General features: G+C 36.2%; 4 protein-coding genes across 6 annotated transcripts; 2 read left to right on the forward strand and 2 right to left on the reverse strand.

Moving 5' to 3' along the window:
* The first annotated feature begins 106 nt into the window (after window positions 1-106).
* On the forward strand, window positions 107-8,370 carry LOC103578015 (solute carrier family 23 member 1). 2 transcript variants are annotated; one of them, XM_053737063.1, is made up of 7 exons: window positions 107-259; window positions 448-628; window positions 938-1,057; window positions 1,127-1,284; window positions 1,344-1,676; window positions 1,745-2,839; window positions 8,008-8,370. In XM_053737063.1, exons 2-7 carry the CDS (start codon window positions 611-613, stop codon window positions 8,126-8,128), a joined length of 1,845 nt encoding a protein of 614 aa, XP_053593038.1. In that variant the 5' UTR covers window positions 107-259; window positions 448-610; the 3' UTR covers window positions 8,129-8,370. The 2 variants fall into 2 exon arrangements, with proteins under 2 accessions (XP_053593038.1, XP_008557159.1); XM_008558937.3 differs by having other exon boundaries at window positions 1,745-2,823; window positions 8,008-8,143.
* On the reverse strand, window positions 2,873-15,148 carry LOC103578016 (uncharacterized). Its single transcript, XM_008558938.3, has 5 exons — window positions 14,843-15,148; window positions 11,226-11,279; window positions 4,667-4,761; window positions 3,984-4,382; window positions 2,873-3,924 (listed from the first exon to the last, which is right to left on the reverse strand). Exons 2-5 carry the CDS (start codon window positions 11,263-11,265, stop codon window positions 3,046-3,048), a joined length of 1,413 nt encoding a protein of 470 aa, XP_008557160.1. The 5' UTR covers window positions 11,266-11,279; window positions 14,843-15,148; the 3' UTR covers window positions 2,873-3,045.
* Window positions 15,149-16,005: 857 nt separating this feature from the next.
* On the reverse strand, window positions 16,006-18,309 carry LOC103578014 (dynein axonemal intermediate chain 4). The gene is made up of 2 exons (XM_008558935.3): window positions 17,508-18,309; window positions 16,006-17,434 (listed from the first exon to the last, which is right to left on the reverse strand). The coding sequence occupies exons 1-2, from the start codon at window positions 18,279-18,281 to the stop codon at window positions 16,052-16,054; spliced, it is 2,157 nt and encodes a 718-aa protein (XP_008557157.1). The 5' UTR covers window positions 18,282-18,309; the 3' UTR covers window positions 16,006-16,051.
* Window positions 18,310-18,418: 109 nt separating this feature from the next.
* LOC103578013 (inhibitor of nuclear factor kappa-B kinase subunit alpha) lies at window positions 18,419-21,368 on the forward strand. Of its 2 annotated transcripts, XM_008558932.3 has the most exons (11): window positions 18,419-18,730; window positions 18,792-19,000; window positions 19,061-19,219; window positions 19,296-19,513; window positions 19,580-19,684; window positions 19,751-19,874; window positions 19,942-20,121; window positions 20,184-20,389; window positions 20,460-20,879; window positions 20,942-21,154; window positions 21,218-21,368. In XM_008558932.3, exons 1-11 carry the CDS (start codon window positions 18,637-18,639, stop codon window positions 21,288-21,290), a joined length of 2,001 nt encoding a protein of 666 aa, XP_008557154.1. In that variant the 5' UTR covers window positions 18,419-18,636; the 3' UTR covers window positions 21,291-21,368. The 2 variants fall into 2 exon arrangements, with proteins under 2 accessions (XP_008557154.1, XP_008557155.1); XM_008558933.3 differs by lacking the exon at window positions 18,419-18,730 and having other exon boundaries at window positions 18,851-18,986.
* Window positions 21,369-21,859: the final 491 nt, after the last annotated feature.

The following is a 21,859-nucleotide window of genomic DNA, read 5'->3' on the forward strand; positions in this document are numbered from 1 at the left end:
GTGAATTCAAACTTTGACCGGCAGTTGGCGCACAGCGACCTTGAGCGCGGAAATTTAAATCTAAACACGCGTAAGTTTTGAGTTCTTTACACGCGCGTGCATACTCTAAACTGGAGGCCTTAATTACTTATTGTATTTACCAATTGGATTAGAGTTTAAATTTCGTAATCACTTGATAATTTTCATAGACAAGATAAATAAAGAAATTTTTATTTATAGACTGTCTACATATTGAGCGCTAAAAGATATAATTTCTAAGGTAAATTTTTTTGTTTTTAGTCTAGTGATGTATTCAAAAATCATTGTATAAATATATATATATATATATATATATATATATATATATATATATATATATATATATATATATATATATATATATATATATATATATATATATTTTTTTTTTTAATATAATAAGATCATTTTTCTTGAGTGGATTTTCAGAGTTGATATGAAAGAGAAATATAATACGAGCTGACGACGCATTTATATTTGTTATATATCTAGAGTTGGTATTTATTCCGATCAGAGCAGAGACGATTTTCATACAGATCAAATCAATTGACTCAGTTCTATTATTTCTGATTAGTTAATTAAAAATTATAATATGGAATTATCTGAACTGGTAAGTGTTTTTTTTTGTTTTAATTAATTATAATTATCATTAATTATTGATTTTATAAGAAAGAAATAAAATTCAAGTTCGAGTTCAATTAAATATTCAAGGTTTTCTTTAATTAATGCGAGCAATCTGGAGTGTGATTAACTATTATTCTTTGTTCCAATTATATAATATATTAGTATAAATTTATTCGATACCCAGTAAAATTGTTGAGAATTTTAAATAAAAAAATATAATAATATGGTATTGTTGTTTCTTTTTATCAAAAGAATTCAAGGTTGAGTAATTGTCGATAACAATATTTTACTTCAGCCGTTAGGTAACGCCGATAATCCTGAGGTGAGGACCGAAAAAAGTGTCAACCCAACGGGACTAACTTATGGAATTGATGATGTACCTCCTTGGTACCTGTGTCTTTTCATGGCGCTCCAGGTATTTGATCAAATATCAAAATATATATTTATTTTTATTTTATTTATTTGGATTTAATATTTTTTGCAGCATTACTTGACGATGATTGGAGCCATTGTATCAATTCCTTTTATTCTGACACCCGCGCTGTGTATGGCAGAAGATGACCCTTCAAGAAGTTACATAATATCGACAATGATTTTCGTTACTGGGCTAGTGACATTAATTCAAAGTACCATTGGCTGCAGGTAATGTATTTAAAATTATTTTTAATTAATTAGCAAGTATAATTATTAATTTATCGCAGACTACCTCTGGTCCAAGGTGGTACCATATCATTTTTAGTTCCCACCTTGGCGATCTTAAGTCTTCCTCAATGGAAATGTCCTCCGGAGGAAGTTTTGAATGAAATGAGCCCAGAAAACCGTACGGAACTTTGGCAAGTTCGTATGAGAGAATTATCGGGAGCTATCGCAGTCTCAGCTTTATTTCAAGTAATAATTGGATTTGGAGGAATCGTTGGATATTTATTGAAATTTATCACGCCTTTGACGATTGTGCCAACAGTTTCGTTGGTCGGTTTATCGTTATTTGAAAATGCAGCTGCTGCGGCTTCGCAACATTGGGGTATTGCTGCCGGGTAATTAGCAAACCGATAATTTAAATATAAATCCAAGTCAAGGATAGTAATCAATTTTTTTTTTTTAGAACTATTATTATGCTGACAGTCTACTCGCAGTTACTAGTGAATGTTTCAGTGCCAATGATAGTTTATCGTAAGAATGAAGGATTGAAAGTTATTTGGTTCGGTCTGTTTAAACTATTCCCGGTGCTATTGACTATTGTGGTGATGTGGGCAATCTGTGGGATATTGACGATCACGAATAGCCTTCCGGTGGGTCATCCGGGTCGAACTGATAGCAAACTAAAGATCATTGAAGACTCGCCGTGGTTCAGAGTTCCTTATCCAGGACAATGGGGAACTCCGACGGTGAGTTTGTCGGGAGTCTTAGGAATGTTGGCGGGTGTGCTGGCTTGTACCGTAGAGTCGATAAGCTATTATCCAACAACTTCAAGGATGTGTGGAGCTCCGCCACCACCGGTACACGCCATAAACCGTGGGATTGGGATCGAAGGCTTGGGAACTGTCTTAGCGGGTCTCTGGGGCAGTGGCAATGGGACCAATACCTTTGGAGAGAATGTCGGTACTATTGGAGTCACTAAAGTGGGAAGCAGACGTGTGATACAGTGGGCCTGTGGGCTAATGATTCTTCAAGGACTGATAAGTAAATTTGGTGCAGTTTTTATCATCATACCGGAGCCGATTGTCGGGGGAATTTTTTGTGTCATGTTTGGGATGATTGCCGCCTTTGGGCTGTCAGCTCTTCAGTATATAAATCTCAACTCGGCTAGAAATTTATACATTCTAGGTTTTTCAATATTTTTTCCGCTCGTTTTGTCCAAGTGGATGATCCAGCACTCGGATGTGATAAAAACCGGTAATGATATTGCCGATGGAGTCATCACTGTGCTTCTAAGTACGACTATTCTCGTAGGCGGGTTTATTGGCTGCTTCTTTGATAATATTATTCCAGGAACTGATGAAGAGCGAGGATTAGATGCGTGGGCTAATGAAATGGCGCTTAATTTCGATGCAGATGAAAATACTGACGGTGAATACATTCCAAATACCTTTGATTTTCCTGTGGGTATGACGGTACTAAGACGTTGGAAGTGGACTTCTTACCTGCCTTTTATGCCGACTTATCGACCAAGAGAACGATCTTGTAAGAAAAAGAACAAGTATGATATAGAACATTGATTTTTATAAAATCTTATAATTAAGCAATTTACATTTAATATTTTACATTTAAATAATAAATTCGTCAGATTTTAAAATTTTAATTTAATTTTTATAAAATTAATTTTCTTACATTAAATCGGAAAAACTAAAAAATAAATATATCAATAAAATATATATACAAATAAAAAATATTTATAAAAATAAATCACAAGAATCCATGACCAGCGATAACAGCAGGAATAAAACCTTCGCGACTGTCTCTAGACCTAACCCAGAACCAGCCTTGGACATGATCACTGAGCAGAGCAACAACGTCGCCCTTGGAGACGCTGATTGAATTATTTCCCCGGCCCTCGTAGTCGCTGCGTATCACCAGAAGAGTTTGTCTGGATCCTTTGGTCCTCGCGTTCGCGGCAGCTCGTAAATAAAGACGATCTACGCTGCGCTCGCCGCAGGCAGAAACTGCGTCTCTGTGTCCGCGCTTCACTCTCGAGGTTCGTTCGCGTGCTCCACACTCAGATCGAGTATCTCTCAGCTTCTCAGTGTCAGTCATGTTCCCCAGTGGTCTAGGAAACACGTCAGTCGAGTCTTCCCAACACGGTCCGCACGTGGGCTGAGGCAGAATGCCCAAAGGAAGACAAGCTGCGTATCCCACGTAACCTTCTTGTCCATGAGGCGTCTGAACATACAGCCAAGCTTGGTTTTTAAATACCGCATTGACAACGGTACCCAGTGGCAGTGCTATTTCATCTTGGACACCTCCTTGCGTCTGATACAGCGTCGTAGGAAATGATAAAACAACTGGAATATTTGCCGGACGTTCAATCGATGCTTTAGTAAGAAATGAATCAAGATCCGCAATCTCGTAACCAAATCTCGTTGGTGGTCGGGGTTTGTGATTTCTTTTGGCTCGTCGATGTCGGTGATGTTTTTCACGAGTTGATGATTCTTTTAATGCCAAAGTTGGTTCTGAGACCGCCCGTTTAACTTTGTCACTATCTTGTGAGTCTTTATCTAACTGTTCTGCATCAACTTTGCGATTTTCCGGTTGATTATCCGGTTCTTTATTTAATTCCTTTGCTGGCTAAAATTAAATAAATTATAATTAAAATTTATAAAACACATATTATTTATTTAATTTACCTTTTCATGTCGTACTATTTTGTCTATTTCCTGGAGAACATTGCAGCGATCATGTTTATCGCGGTCAATTATCTCAGCAGATTCCTTAGTCTTGATACTCTTAATACTTTTAGCACTTTTGACACTCCGTCGCGACGAACGATCTTTGCTCTTGCGAATTATCTGAGCGTCGGGAATACTCGGACTCCCATTGACGTCATTGTGCTGATGCTGTTGGCCACGTAGGACCCAGGTCAATGAGATCTTTGGGCGCAAAAGCGTGCTGGGACGTTGGCCCATGCTATTGTGGACAATCGATGAGTGAGTTGACCGTGCCGGCGATGGTGTGCGCGGTGCTGTCACTCGTAAGAGCGGACAATTCGCCACCAAGTCCACCTCCTGCAGCGTACACGCATCCTCCTGCAGCACAAAATATTTAATATCTCAAGAGTAACAATAATTGTGGTATTAAATATATATTTTAACTGTTTTCTTTATGCCGGCATTTAACTGACGAGAGCCAGACAATAAAAATTCAAACAAAAGATAAAAGTTAATTATATCCTCGTAATAAATAATTATTATGGTGAATTATATGTTGGCAAAACACCTCGTCTTTATTTTTTATTGTATTTAAAATAAAGAAAACTCGGAGACTCAGAGCTCGAGATTTAACTGATGGGAAATTTTTTTAGTCTCAGTACCTTGGGAGAGTCGTTATCCTCTTCAAGGTTTACTTGCTCCGTTTCCTCGTTTCTAATTTCCTCATCGACGTTCCAGTGTCGTCGCTTCAAGTCACCTAAAAATAAAAGTAACACGATATTAAATAACTGTCAGCAGGATGTAAATTGTTATGTCTTAATAACATAGTTTATGATATTCAAGTATTCAATATCGTAAAATTAAATTAACGGATATTAAATATACATCAGGAATAATTGTGCGTTTATGTTATTGTTTGAAAAATATTTAAAATAAATATCAGTTAGGACACGACGTCTACTACGAGTACACACAAGACACAAGACTGATGAATTACCTGGTACACCAGACCGGAAAGGATCCGCCTTGTGGTTGGTTCGATAGTAAAAAGATTATCCTGAGGCGATGGATTAAACGCACTTGAGAAACCCGATAACGTCAGACAAGAACATCATCTCGAAGATTTACGAGATAAATAAATATATTTTATGATAAATTCGATTTGTAAAAAATAATCAACGATCACGATTTCGAATCACAAATCACATGACACTTTGTTGTAAATTAAAATTAAAAAGTTAAAAAATTAAAAAATGAAACTCAAGTTGTTGATTTAGACGCAGGAAGCGTAGATGCAGGAAGGCAGACTGCGGAGACTAGACTAAAGCTGAGGGATCGGTGGATGTCGGAACTCAAGGTTTCGTGGCCGGTGAGAGATCCCTAGATGAGAGAAAGCCGAAGATGCTCGGGCACGACGTACAGACAACCGTCTGTTGTTGCTGTCAAGTGTAGAGGAGGAAGCAAGACAAGAGCTCTGGTCAGGAAAGAACATAAGACACCACACTGGAGGATTGGCCTCTGCTATTCCCGCGTAAAGCACCCCAACCAATCGGAATTCGCCCTCTGCCAGCGTAATTGTTGGGTACCGCGTGTTTAAATTTGCTGGTGGGAGGCGATTCCGAGGTGCGAACCTTCTCAAAGTCTACGTCTACGTCAATGTTTGCTGGATTCTCAAGATAGCACTGGGTACTGACCAATGGACATCTAAATATACAGAGACATTTTTTTGTTCAGACCTTTGAACTTTTCGTTGATCCGAATTTAAAATATGTTTGGAATAATAAGTTGCCTGGAGGGCAATTCTGGGGCTGGGTGGGCGCCTCGAAGGTTGTCGGTGCGAAGAGAGAAAGGTACCGAGGAGCGAGTGCAGATGGAGAAAAAGAGGAGGAGAAACAGTATAAGAATAAGAAAATAACAAGTAAAAGAAAGAAGAAGAAGAATAAGAAGTAAAGGTAAAAGAAAAAAAGGAGGAGGTTCCCGCGACCTGTGACCCTCTCTGGGAACTTTAACGGCAGGAAGCTCGGCTCGTGAATCGCACGATGGCCCGACTGCAACCAAAATATATCCCGGTCCGAGCGTGCGACTCGGAGATGCCGATCTTTAAGAATCTTCTTCTTCTTCTTCTTCTTCTTCCCTCATTCCTCCTTATTTTTTTATTATCTCTATCCTTTTTCCAACATCTTGGTACATCTTACGTCTTAGTTCTCTCGACTCTCAACATCCTCCTCTAATTCCCGGTCACTACTTATACTCACACTGGACTGCAGCCTCCTCGATCCGATCCGATCCGATCCGATCCAGCCGAGCCAGCACAGGAGAGAATTATCGAAAATTGAATCGTTCTGCCGGGAACGCACTCATCGGTTCAGCTCTTTAAATTAAAATTTTACGGCATCATTTCATTTTGCTGGCAATCGCCAGTAATCTCATCCTCCATCACATGATCCTCTCATATCAACCATTTATTTTTAAAACCCCAAGATAAATATTATTATTAGTTATTATACATTTTAAATTATTGCAACACATAAAGTAAAGCTTCCATGCATCCACGGATTATTTTAAAAATACTCTTGCTCCCGAGCCTCCTGACTCCTGAGGTTTATGCTCGGACGGTTTTACCATCCGGTATTAACACGCGCAATATGTCCATTCCCCCTCGATCACTAAACTCAGTACTTAAAACTTTAAACTACTCTTATATATGTCTACAATACTTTTAAGAAAAGACCAGCAAGAAGACTATTAGCCGCATTCAATCACCATTATACGCTCAACCACTTTCCGCGCCAAGCCCTTAAATCTCAAGGCTCTGTCCATGACCAACAAATTATTGCCCCGATACCTCCTTTTTTCCTTTTTATTATCTTTGTTTTACAATAACCGTACATGCAAGTATTTTAGGCGTCCGGTACCGAGGATTAAACTTTCCACGGCAACTCTTTAAGACCTGGCTGCTAAAAGACAGCTTTCGTGAGACGAATCACCACGAGCTTGACACCCTAAATCTTATCCTTTTTTCCATTCACCTTTTATTATCCTCTTCTTTGTCTACTCCTTCGCCTGTCCAGTCTCTTTATTTTTTATTTTCATTCTTAATCCTCTTCCGTTTCGTGTCGCCGCGATTCCCGTGTTTGCTCGCCCATCTGGTGCGTGTCCAGGTAGCAAAAAAAACAAACCATTTGAATTAATTTAACATGTGTAGCGAATAAAACTACAAATCCCTGGGTTTTTAACCCGAAAACGAATAAAAAACAAAAAATTAAATACATTATTTTATTTGAAACAGTAGCAGTATTCTCAAAAAATATCATCAAGAACGCATGATAATCAAGAGACGAAAAATTAAACTCTTTACGAATACTCTTATATGCAAGAAGAATTTATCTTTTAGCTTCGGTGCTTTTCATGCTCGCTAATTTTACGACGTTCCACGTAGGAACGGTATACGCTCAGAGTTCTCGGCAGTTTCCCCCGAGCGAACCTCTACTCCAATCTCCCGTGAATACTCTTCACTTAGCTTGTATTTTACTTGTACGGCTGTACGTAAGGACGGCATCAAGGCTAAGGAATTTCTCTCACACACGTTTCGCTTAAAGTTAACTCCGATATAAATATATTGCAGGCACGATAAACGATAAACAAATTTTAAGTCGGCTAAATTATTTTAGGAAATTAATGGATTCAAAAATTACGGCTCTCTTTATATTATTTTTTATTTTTATCGGGTCCAGTCTTCGGGCTGATAAATATTTCCCCGTATTTTTAATAATAATCCGACGCATGAGTAAATAAATCAACTGATCGGCAATTAATTATTTATTTATTTTCCCAAGTACAAATTGTACTTATTGTATCGATACTTAAAAATCTTACAATTATTTAACTACGAGACTGGACCAGAGACTAAAGACCAGACTCCATATACTCGCGCTACACTTGTATAGATACGCGATATTAATTACAATTATTTACCGGCACTCCAGCAAGATTTAAATTATAGATATCCAGTATCGCGATACAACTCGGACCCATCTCCAGCTGGTACAGTGCGCACCATGATGATGATGATGATGATGATGATGATGATGATGATGATGAGAAGAACAACAAGAACAAGATAAAGATGAAAAAGAATAAGAACAAGAATAAAAAGGTAAAGTAGGAGGTAAAGAAAAAAGATAAATATGATTGCAGGGTCTTGCGGGTGATTTCGGGAATGAGCCCACAGGTCAAAGTTCATGTCCGAGAAAAATTCCAGCGTAGAATTAAATACATTAAATTCAAAATAAAATTTATGCTTTTAACAATTGGAAATTACTTGAGATTAGTCTTGGAAAAAAAAGCAACAAGAGATGAGTACATATATTTTAGATATTTTTTTTTACTACTAAAGGGTGTCTTTATAACGGACGTAAATCACGATGTGCTGGCGCTGGTGAATGCTCGAGAGTGTGAGTAGGCGTACCGCGGACTGTGTCATAAATTTGATACAGGTTCATTGTGGTCACCAGAGACTGTTAAAGAGTGCGTATGTCAGTTTCACCTTTCAGTTTATTTTAAATTATTAGACATAAATAACTATTACCTGGCCTAATAGGGGAGAAATAAAAATAATTAACATTATCTTAATACATTTATTAAATATTTTAAGGCAAAAGCTGATTCTGTAAAGTAACTCGCTCGGCAGGTAACCAAAGAGGATACAGGACCGAGATAATCGAGATTACGCCGACATATTAAGTCGTAAAGGAGGAGCTTGCTATCTCCTTTTCCTTTCTGGGTTTAATATTCTCGTGGCAGCATCAGGATCCGGCGATAAGCTCTTGCGACGACAGTTTGCTCTTTTCCATACTTTACTGCAGACACCAGTCACTAAAAATCCTAATAGCCATTTTAAATGTATAATTAATTGCTATCGTATCACATCAACAGATTTACAATTATTATTTTATTTAAACTATTTATTTAAATGGTTAATTATTTGTGTGCTGTGGTTAAGTTAACTGCTGCAGGTACCATCCGCAATGAATTTACCCTCTCGATAACAAATCGTTGGTAATAATTTTTATTTACTCCGGTACCATGGCCACCTTCATAATTCACGATTCCTGCATCGATATTAGGCAACCAGTATCTCCACTGGCATACAATATTTTATTATTATTGTTGTTATTATTTGTTAACGTTAAACCAACACTTAATGTGTGTCTGAAACACTTACATGTTGAACAATCCTTGGCATTTTAATCGCTCTCGATGTTCAATTGCTACGTGTGCCCATAATTCACCGCATACTGTACTTATGAATTATTATACCAACAAATAAAATCATACATCTCTTACACGTTCTCCTGCTATAAGCTGCTCCTCCTACTCCTCCCCCTCCTCTTCCGCCTCCCTGAGAGGCTATACCACAATAATTTTTAACAGCATCAACACTAAAACCAAACAATTTATTCGACCTCAATAAAAAATAATAATATCTCTGCTAATTAATGTGCTAATTAATAGCAACGTCGACGCCTGTCGTCATGACTTTCAGGATGAAGAAGAGAAAACAAAAATTTTAAAATAAAAACATTTTTTTAAACTCAAGGCCTTCGACTTGCTCCTTTATATTAAACAACCAGTGAGTTATGATGTTGAACGTAAACAGTAAAAAAACTCACAACAAAAAAGTGTACCGTCTAAATGTGATTTTAAAAGTACCAACGATTTCGTAACAACAATAAAAAACTTTGGTGGTCCGGGCTGTAATCAAGCTCGTTAAGTTGTTTCGAGTAGCATTAAGTCTTGAATGATCAACCAGGAGATACTTTTTAGTCTTTATACAATTGGAATCATGTATTTGTATTATACTTGCTAGAGTCTTTTTTTACTCTACAGATATTTTATAAAAAATTGTAACTCGTGGGTCTAGGTGGAGAAAAAAAAATTTTCCCATACTTCTGTATGTCAGTGGTTTTTTAAGAAATTCTAGCAAAAAAGTGATCGCTATTGAGATTTTTGAGTGAACTTTAGCCTTTACTATCGAGAGAATTTTACTTGTCCACAACATATATGCTCACTCAATCGTATTAATATGAACGCTCGCAAGTAAAACAGCTTAAAGACTTGTATATTGATACTAAAGTTCGTAAAGAATTAAAAAAAAATTAATTCGTGGCTTGGTCATGAGTCTGAGGCCCACGCGACCATGAAACGTATATTCCCACGCTTATTTCTTCATGACCTGGGCATGCGATCTCTTACTCTTACTTCTTCAGGCTTTTTGATATTCGCGTTTCCAAACCACAGAATAAAGTCGGCAAACTTTATAAAGCCAATAAAACAAATAAACTATCAAGTTAAATAAATATGTCATTTTGTTGATAAGTGTATTGAAGGCAGGTTAATAATCTCTGGAGCCATCAACCTTTTTTTAGGGCTATCTTGTCTGATCGCTCGCTAATAGAGTTAAACAACTCCGTGACATTGAATAACTCGATTTAATTCTTGTATTGAGTTAGTTTACTTGTGTCTCGAGTTAAACGTACACGCATTTATGTCTTTCCAGTTTTTTTAGTTTATTTCTTCATTTTTTGTCTTTAAACTTTTTTGCCAGACTGATGTCGGCGACTTGACATTTGCCGTCTCGTAAGAAAAGGAAGCCAGCTGAGTACATTTCCGTAGCGGAACTTGTACTTATACATGTTGCAATCCTATAAATGTGAATAGAGATAGAATAGAGACAAGGACCGAGGATAGAGGACAGAGGACACAAGACAGTTGATTGGAACTCTGGATAGGATGTAAAAATAGTTGAATAAGAGAGTCGTAAATCACAGGGATCCTCTCCCACGGCGGGACGATTCGCGTTAAGGAAACTAAACCGGGAGCTTGAGAAATAAAAGTTAAGAATAAAGAACAAGTAGTAAGTATTAAGTATAAAGAGCAGTACGAGAAGGCATAAAAGAGGTTCATGTTGTAGCTCAAGCGGTGTCTATTGTCCGTTGAAGATAGTTCGCGGGCCACCGCGGTACTAGACTCGGTTACGTGTATTAATTACCAGTACGTCTCAAGTCTCAAGACATAAATGATGTAACAGCCTTTTATACATTATTCTCTTTACTCTCAACTTTTTTTTAAAAATCCACTCTAGTCTGAGTCTAGACAACACAACACAACACAACATGCTTGTACATTGCTTGACATAAAATATAATAAATATAAACGTACCGTCAGAAGCGAGACGACAGAGCCTGGCAAACATCCTCATACCGATGTCTAGTCCTAAAATTTAAAAAATTTTTTTATTATTTATTTATTAGCTTGGGTTATTTTATTCATTAATAAAAATAATAAATAATAAAAGTAAAGACCGGGTATCTTGAATTAAAATCGATTTAAAATCACAGGGTCACGAGTTGAGTGCTGGGCGTGTTTTCTGGCGCAGGCAATTATACCGGTTACATTCATTAATTAGTAACGCTAATTACGTTAACTGTAAGGGCTGAGGATACATATAGACCGAGAGTCCACGCGAGTTTAATTTCTTTTCTTTCTTCTTTTTTTTTTTATTTTTTAGTGGGATAAGCGCAGCCGATTGGCTGTCCGATAAGCTGATGCAAATCCAAGTTCAAAGTTTACTGCTGCCTACTGAATCTAATTAAAGCAATAGGATAAAATTAAAAATATATATATATTTAATGGGAAGTATACTATAGTGGTTAAATAGCTTGTAGAGGTACGGGTGAGTTATTGCGATGGTCATGGCTCGGATAAATGTGACGTCTGATGTGCCGATGTCGAGTACCAGGGAAAGTCCTTGCCCGCAGCAACGAACTGGTTATGTCAAACGGGTGTCCCGCGGTGCTGGCCAAGTGCACAAGCTAACCGGTCCAAGATGAGATGTAGTACACGTTTAATTCCTTCTCTGTCCTTTAAAGATTAAAGACTACTCAGCAGGCTCGGGTATTAACTTAATTGTCATTTAACAATTAATATAAAAAGGTTTATTGTTCCTGGAGATTACGGCTACTTAATCGAATTCTTCAGAGTCTACATCTGGGAATGCTCAACATCTCAACATTTTCTCAAACTAAAACGTTAAACTCGTTGTTAATTTAATCGTCTGTCTCATTATCATGGTTTACTTTTTTTTCATATTCCGGGAATCAACACAGGTCGCAAGAAAATAATTAGATGTTATATAATGATGATGACGTTTAAATAATTGTTAATTATTTCCATTGAATCGAGTATTAAAAATATTGTACAAGTTTTTATTTTGGTTTTAATATCAAGATACCTGATAGAAGTAAAGTTGGCTTGTTGCTGATTGCTAGGTATTACTAGTTGCTAGTTACTAGTTGCTAGTTTTCTAGAGGTATACATACTCTAGACAAGTGATGTGAATTGTAGACACGTAGCACGTTGAAATTGACAGCTGTTGAACATTTAAGATAAAACTCTTGCTCGTTAGCTTTTCCTTGTTTGCGCTGACAATTCACCACCTGGTTTCTGGTTCTACTAATTTTTTTTTTTTTTATTCATCTACAATGAATTTATCCTGGGAAGGATTCTTTTGTTGTCGATCTTGGTATCTATGTTTCTTTTTAGCTGAATGCCATTTTATTTGGCGTCGCGATTGTTAATATTAACAAACTAGCGGTAAACTCTCGCTTCCGCGATATTGCGATAAATTTATACTTACACATATAGACATATAGACATAGATAAGTGTGTGTGCATGAATAATGGTGATTTTTGATTCTCGTGTCGTACTGAGACCGTGACTGGGTCCCGAGACGTCCGGGCACGTACCAGAACCTCCAACACACAACACATGCCTGCACGTGTCACGCTGTTGTATATCGCGAGCCTTGAATACACAATGCAGGAAACTCTTGCTCGTGTTTATTCCTCCTCAGTTCCTTAACTTCTTTCCTTGTTTTAAAACATCAGCATACACGCCATTAAAACTCACATTCATTTACATTTAACAAACAGTTGCGAAATTTTAAATCTCATCTTACTGTAATACAGATTAACCGGCTTTAGAGACAATTAAACTCTATTTATCAAACATTTAAATCATCATCTGGACATTAGTTACTGTCTGAATCTTGAATTAGCATTATTTTTTAAGCCCAAGAGTCATCAGTAAACAGTCGAAAATTTTAAGTAGACAGATAATCTTATTGTATTGTTGAGTTCTTGGGACTCTTTGGGAGTATCCGGAACTCCAGGTGGATCGGGTGCGTGGCGCATCCCAACGATTTCGTCGGTGGTTGCATTAAAACCTGATGTGTGCTCAGAAGTCAATATTTGAGACTAGTCTCTTGATTATAATTTTATTTTAAAAGATATTTATTATTTTTAATTTTTATTTCTTTCATCCATACTCCGATGGGCTAAGGCCCGAGGTTCATTTTATTATTATTTTTTCTACTTCTTCGGACTCGGGGTCGCGACGGTCACTCTCCCCACCTCGACGAGTTTTTCGTTCAACCGGTCGACTACTTTTAGCGCTCTCGTAGTATAGTCCCGGACTTGTTATTTGCTTTTATTTTATTATTTTCCAGGCAGAGTAACTGGCAAATAAAATGAGAATAAGGACGTGGGCCTGGACAGATAAAATAAAGAGACTTAAACATACGGCAAAACATCTGGCAATGAGTGTCTCTTGATTAGCAGACTCTGTATCCGATCATCGTACTTTTAACGATCCGTTTATTGGTAAAAGAACAACAGAGTAAGTAAAGGCTCTGTCTGTCTGTCTGTCTGGTTGCCTGGGAATACTTTTCTCCAACGTGTTCCACCCATTAGGTTTTACTGGACATATAAATTGTCCATCTTCATGGAGTCTATCTCATCAGCAGGAAGAGATCGGATTACATTGAGAGCGATTGAGTTTCAGGAATCGGAGCTGGTTACTTCTCGCAATTCAAACGGCTTATTTTATTTACCCTCATCCTCATTTTCATTCTCATCTTTATTCTCATCCGTGTGCTGTTTTAACTTACAGTACACAAGAGCATCATCACCAACTTGCTAATGCTCTAGTCACGATCATCACGAGCTCGAGTCTCAAACACTCGGTACTCCTGGACGGTTCAATTTCTCGCACCAACCATCACTACTACGTGCTTTTTATTTTTATATTTATTTCTTCAGCTTCTTATTCCAATCCTCATTTTACTTTACAACTCGTATCACACGTTCAGTGACTCCCAACTTTACCACTGGTTTCTTTGATAAATTCTTCCTCATACTATTCATGTAATATTTATAATAATAATAATTATTATTATTATTATTTAATATATACATAATGTCTTTATGGCATTACATGAAGACAGGAAGACATGTATGATAAAGAATGATGAATGCTGGTAATTAGGTGCAATGCCCAAGTAAATGTAAGCATCATATCATGCATATGCTCACCATTGATCGTTACGTTTTGCGTAACGAGTGTATTACAGAGTACTGAGAGTATATCACGGCCTTGAAGTTGTTGTATCTCAATCGCCTGGAGATAAATTTCTTCTTAGTCATACTAATGATACCGTAGCCAGCAACATTCAAAGAATTTGTTTAAAAAAAAAAAAACAAAAAATATATAAAATTAAAATACTTGCACTTGTACTCTCAGATAAATGACTAATTGCTTCGGGGAATTACAAGAATGACAAGTGTAATAATAAAATTAGCGACTCGTTAATTTATTTTATCTGAGTAAAATAATATTTTATTTAAAATAAAAATAATATTTATTAATTATGATAATTACTGCAATAAATAACCGGATATAGGCTAAAAAATAATTTCATCGAGCATTAGGTATTTACCTTAGCAATTAATTATCTTCTCCGGCATCCTGAATCAGGCTGACTGGACAGACAGAAGGAGATTCGCCCGGCACACCTGCTACCAGAGTGATTTATTTAAACAACTCTTGAGCAAATAAATAATTTATTTTAAAATAAAATAAATAATGATAATGGTAATAAACAATTATCACTTGGTTCCCAAATTATCACAGGGCAGCACCTTGCGCGTATAGTTTAATGCGGGCGTAATGAAACTGCGCGGCGACGGCGGTAGCGCGGATTTGTGCCTGCAGGCGAGCCCGCCGAGGCCCCTACTGGTCTGCTGGTACACCTTTCCTCTCTCTTTCCCAAGTTGTCTGGTCTGGTTGAAAGAAGCTCAACGATATATTATATATATATATTTACAAGGCTATGGCTATGGCTAAGGCTAAGGCTAAGGATAAAGCTAACGCAGCTCGACTCTCCAGTGTTACCTTTTCTCCAGAGATAATTTATGCTTCCAGGTGACGATGACTGGTCACTGAAACCGTCAGGGGTCCCCACGATACGGGAATACTTTCCCAGGGTGTCGGTAATCAAGCCCTCGTGTTTTAAATAAAATATCTGTACTAGTCTAGTCCAGTCTGCGTGTTTAATTATAATTATCGGTGCCTATTTATTTAAAAAAAATATATATATATATTTATGGCATCAGTTGGCAAAGATTATGAGCAATTGGGTAGATATCTTTAGCACTTGGATACAAAGTTATTAAAGTTATGGCACTGGTATAAAGTTTACAAGCTAAATCAACCGAGGTCATATGTGAGGCTTTTAAGTTAAGAGATAGAAAGAGTATGAGCGAGCTAAAGAGCTAAGTTATTATGTACCAGACTGGTATATGCTCATGCAAACGCGTGTGCCAGAGACTTTAATGGAACTCATAACTCGTTTAGATACTTGGGTAATTCACATCAGAGAACCAGCCCTTTACCTTCTTCTTTTTATTATTTATTTTTAATTTTCCCCGAAGAAATATTGGATTGAAGCGAATATTAAAAGGATTATTAACACCTTAGAGATTTCTTATGATGACATTTTATAATTTTTCTACACTTGATATCATATCAATAAATTTCAGTAGCTGGTATCAGACTAGGCATTAAAAGTTTATTATAGAGAATCATAGAGTTTTTGTTTAATTAAAAACTATTTAGTACCCGAGTAGTAGGATAATGATGCTGATAATTAGAATGAAGAACCCAGTTTATGAAGTTTTCTCAAGAGTGCTGGTTTAATGGCGAGGCTCTTCTCGATGGCCTCGAGCAACACGGAAGTCTGCTCGAATGGAGGAAAAGGCATTCCTTCGAGGTTGTAAATGTAAATAGTGCCGTTGAGGTCTGCTGCTACCAATTGATTTCCAGTTTTAGTGAATTCAAGTAGCATGATACGGGTGAGTGATGGGAGAACGGTAACGGAAGTTGGCCGGTGGGTACGTCGCTTTAGATCCCAGATGTTTATTTCGTTGTTGACGCAGGTGGCGATTACCGTTGAGTTGTTTGGGCTCCAGGCGGCCGCTTGGACGCAGGCCATGTGGGTCGAAAGAGTTATCAGAGGATCGGTGATGCCATCTGCCCAAATCCTGGTGCACCAGTCCGAGCCGCAGGTTAAGAAGATTTTCGGACAGAATGGAGAAAATTCCAGGGAATAAAAGGGACCGTTGTGAGCTAGAAAGTTGTCTACGTGATGGCTCAGGTAGTTGGTAGAGCAGCGGTAAACGCAGCCTTCGTCAGAGCCAACGTAATAGATGTTACTTGTTGTCGGATGACGACGCAGCAGCAGAATTCCTGGGTTTTTGCTGATGGGGATGTCATAAAGAATCCCGCCGCTATTAGTTCGTTTTACGCCGGGAATTTTGTCTTCTATTCTGGGAATCTTCATGATTCGAGTCGCTGGAAAGTCTTTGCTTGTGGCGAAGCAGAAAATAGAACCGTCTTGGTTGCTTGTGTAAATTAACTCTTGACTAGAGTGCAAAGGATCAAGTGGGTCACCATCTAGCCACCACTGGACTTGCCAATGAGGCCAATAAGTCGGACAAGTTTCACGTGAGCTTTTACGTAAGACTACTAGATTTCTACTACTTACATCAATAACTTTGACAGTTCCATCGTAGAAACCTACGGCCAGTTGATTCGGTTTCTGACGACTCCAATCGCAGTCCGAGACTGCTGAGTCGAATTTGTAAACTCGGTCTGGTTGACTTGGGTTTTTTATACACCAGATAAGTAAAATACCGTTGGGTTGTTCGGGAGTCGAGCCGTAACCAGCTGCCAGAAGATTATCGTTCTTGTAATTCCAACGAATACAATTTACTGAACGTTCTTTGACTTCCGGGCACTCGTGAGTCCACAGAAGATCCAAACTGTATGTGAATTCGAGCTCCAGACTACATGGATCTTTTTTTATCAGCCCTTTGAATCGTTTCTGAGCTACTGTGTAGAACTTGCTGGCAATTATTCGCTCCATTATTCGGACCGCTGATGCAAATGATTCATTTTCGTATAAAAGAGCTAGTGGATCCTCAGTATCTGCCAAGTCTTCTTGGATTAATTTTGTAAATTTATTACGATCCTGCGAATAATACAAGGTTTTAAAATCAAATGTGTTCATGACTTCAACTAAGAGCTATGAAAATATTTAGTACCTGAGTTTTCTTGCCACTATTCTTCCCATCTTCGGTATCAACTGTCCCAGCAGAGCTATAGGTGTCATACATAACCCAATTGTTAACAAAAGTACCACGATTCATTCTCTTCTTTCTTCCCAAGTAAGTTGACCGCGACTTGGTATAAATTCGCGTCGTCTGAGTCTCAGCTTCAGCCAATCTGCGATTCCGTCCCTCGCCCTTGGTTATATACTCGTACCTCTCGTTAGCTTCCTTGACAGCCTGACCTTCTGGAGTGTCTAAATCAGCCGTCAGTTGAGGCATCTCCAATATAAAAAATGTTTCAGTCTCTCTCAAAATTACCGTTAACTTTTCTGGGCGCGTTTGTAAAACAGGATCCACGCTGGGCAGACAAAAAGGTGAAGGCGCACGATCATGGTCATCAACACTCAGTGAATCTTGATTGTAAATTGACAATAGACTTTCCATGGTGTCTTCAAGCGGCATAGCCATCGTGTAAAGTGAAGAAGCTTTGATCAAAGATGAACTTGATCGGCAGCCTCGAGACGGGGTCAACAATTGAACCGAACTGCTCTGCTGCTTCAGTGTCAGCGCATCCCAGTTGACCAACTGACCTGGATCTTGGACATGTGCATAGTACTCGTGGATCAGAAATTTTGGTGTCACGTCATTGCCCTCATCGTCGTAAATTCTCAAGTCACTTTCCTTCTGCACTTCATTTAATTTTGTCACTTTTTGTTTACTAGTTTTATTTATTTTTTTTGATGATGTCGTGCTGTATGAAACAGACATTTTTTCAGTTTACGATAAATTGTTTGATCGATGGCGGGTTTATTCAAATATTTTAGTACCGTTAGAGTGCGCTGATCTCTGCTCAGATGATATCATTAAAAAAAAACAACTGCAATTTGTATTTATTTACAGACTTGTTCATTCATAATATTATTGTTCGATATTTGATCCAAGTGTTCCAAGAAAATTAAATTTTAGTTGATAATTTAAAAACTTGTTCCTTTTTTTTTTAACGTCAAATATGTCTATAATAATAATAATTTGAACTTAGATTAAGTTCTTGCGTCCAAGTTGATAAATGAAAACAAATAATAATTACCATTGTTTAAATATTTAATTAATTAATTAAGTAATTATGTCAGTAACGAGTGAATGGTCTCGGGTAAAAGTACTGGGTTCTGGTGCTTTTGGTACAGTTGAAGTATGGGAAAATAATAATCAACGTATAGGTAATTAAAAATTTAATTATTAATAGAATTGTTGAATATTTATATTATAAATTTTTTATAGCAATAAAAAAGTGCCATATAAACAAGAAAAGTTTAACTGATAAACAAAAAGAGAGATGGGAAAACGAAGTCAATGTAATGAATAAATTAAATCATAAAAATTTAATTAATACCAGAGATTTACCTCAGCAGTTTATTTGTTACAATAATAAAGTTAATGATTTACCAATTTTATGCATGGAGTTTTGTACAAAAGGTGATTTACGCAGTGTAAGTATTGTTTTTATTTATTATTTACCCAGCAAAGAATAATTTAATTTTTGTATTCAGTTGTTGAATAACTGCGAAAATTGCTGCGGGATCAAAGGTACAGAAGCTTTGAAAATAATGCGCGACATATCATCAGCAGTCGAGTATTTGCATGGGAACAAAATAACGCACAGAGATCTGAAACCAGAAAATATTGTGCTGCAGCAAATAGGCAGTAATGTAATTAATTTTCAATTATCTTGTGCTGTTGCTGATAACCTAGACGATGATGACGCAAGAAATGTTTTTTTCTTAGATTATTTACAAGTTAATTGATCTGGGATACGCCAAAGAGCTGAGTGATGCCAGCATATCAGCATCCATTGTCGGGACATTGAATTATTTGGCTCCAGAATTACTTTGGAAAGAATCTTACAGTTGTTCTGTTGATTACTGGAGTCTTGGTATATTATTTTACGAAATAATAACTGGCACCAGGCCTTTTTTACCTCATATGCAAATCACCAAAACTTGGTAATTTATTATTTTTATTGAGCAGATAAAAAAAAGTTCATTTTTTAAATATTTAATTTTTTTTAGGATTGATGTCATAAGCAAAAAAAAGTATCAGGATATTTCAGCACGCGAAGTTAATAATAAAATAATATTTAACAGTGACATTGATGATCCATGTACTATTCCCAAGTAATTGTCAATTATTCAATTTACTTTTAATCAAAACCAGCAAAATTATCAAGTTAATAATTTCAGATGCATAAAAAATGATTTAGTCGAATGGTTTCGTCTAGTTCTGCAGTGGGATCCCCGTAAACGTGGGAAAATTGCCGATCAGATTGTCGTCTTTACGAAATTAAATGAAATTTTGAGCAAGAAGGTACATTTCCAACATTTGAAATCATTATTGTTTATTCGGTAGTTAATTTTTATCGTTTAATGTACAGATTGTTGAAGTTTTCATTGTCCCGCTCTATAAATTTGAATCTTTTGTCGTCGATCCAGATGTGACCGTTGATAAAATAAAGTTGCTGATATTCCATAAAGAATTGATTGGCATTCAAAGTCAAATAGTGACCGACACCATGGGGAATATTTTAGATGATAAATTTTCGCTCCATGGAAGTGTAAGCAATTTTTTAATAATTATTAAAAAATAATTAAACAGTTGTCTGGATGTTTTTTACAGGACGTTATCATAGTTTTTAATGATGATCTGTGTATTGATAATGCATCAAAGCCAAAATTTTATAAATATATTAACCAAGTTATCGTCCAACCGCGTAAGCAAGTTAGTTATCATGAAATAAAATATTACTATGGGTCGATGATGTTTTTCATCAGACAACAAATTGAAATATATCGTAATTATATATTAGCATTAAGTATAATGATGTAAGTTTTACTTGGTATATTAATAATTTATATTTTTATCAATTATTCAATTGAATATTTAATTATCCAGAGACTTGTGTGATAAAAAACTCGAATCTCTGAGAAATGATATACAGAAATTGAGTTCCGGTGTTGAAAAATTAGTCAGCAGTTTAGAATCAACAGAAGAATTGATCAAAAATACCTCATATGAGTGCAGCTTTAAAGAATTGAAAAAAAAAATTTCAAATTTTGTTGAGGGAAAGAAAAAAATGAAGAAACAGTTCGATGGTTTAGTGAAAGACAGCGAGCGGTTGAGAAATTTTTCTGACGTTAACTGGATGCAGGACATCGAGGAGCCTCTGGATCATGCATATCATTTAATCAAGACCTGGCTGATCGCCGATCGCAATAAATCACGCTCGCCTTTGGACATGGTCCAGTTATTTCACAAATTTTTGAGCATCCGTGAGAGTAAACTGCGCGATCAGCAGCTTACTGATGCAAAAAAGTGAGTTTTCAAATTAAATTACCTTGCAGTATTTGTTTAACTAATGATAATATTTTTTTTAGCGACATTACGCAGTTTTCCAAGCAATTGTCACTATTGAAAGCAGTTCTCAAGTCATTCAATGCACTTTTAATAAATTACAATGAAGAATTAAATAAAATAAGACAAGAAGTTAATTCTTTAAACGAAACTAGTCCCACTTGTTCCGGTGTAATAAATATTCCAGCCAATGAGACAGATGCTGTGATTTTTAATTCCATTTTAATTAGTAACATGTAAGTAATTATTTATAAAATTTAACTAAAAATCCATTTGAAAATAAATGAAATTATTTATAGGCTCGGAGGCTTATTAACAGAAATGGATTTATTGAAAACAAAGTACGCAGATTTAAATAATCTAGACAATTAAGTCGAATTTATTGAACGTTCATTTTTAAAATAAATTTATAAATCGTTATTAATAAAATAAATATTTTTATATATTTAATTAATAGTTAATTATTATTTTTACGTGGAACATAATGACGTACTCCCCATTTTATGTTTGCATTCTTATCAGATTTTACAAAAGTAAATACACGACCTCCGTCATGTCTCCTTCCTACAAATAATTTTCTATTGAATAAATTAAATAATTTTTTCTTTTTTATTTTCTTACCTTGGAATTCATTTATCATCAACACGATAATTATTATAAACAATAATTTATTTATCTAAAAAAAAATAAATTAAAATTAATAAATTTCTTTACAGAATTTATAAAATATACTCACGTAGTTCATAATTTATTTGATATTTAAAACAAACTGACTCGCGTCGAGCTAAGTAATTTAATGATCAGTCTAAATTTCAAGTTAACAAAAATACTTTCTAATTTTTTGTCAAAGCAATTTCACCGGAAAAAAAAATAAAAATAGAAACTTGACTTTTATTTCAGAGCATAAAAAAAAGTAGTCAATGTATATAATATCTCTATAT

This window comes from Microplitis demolitor, chromosome 2 (assembly GCF_026212275.2).
Source record: "Microplitis demolitor isolate Queensland-Clemson2020A chromosome 2, iyMicDemo2.1a, whole genome shotgun sequence".
Lineage (NCBI taxonomy): Eukaryota > Metazoa > Arthropoda > Insecta > Hymenoptera > Braconidae > Microplitis > Microplitis demolitor.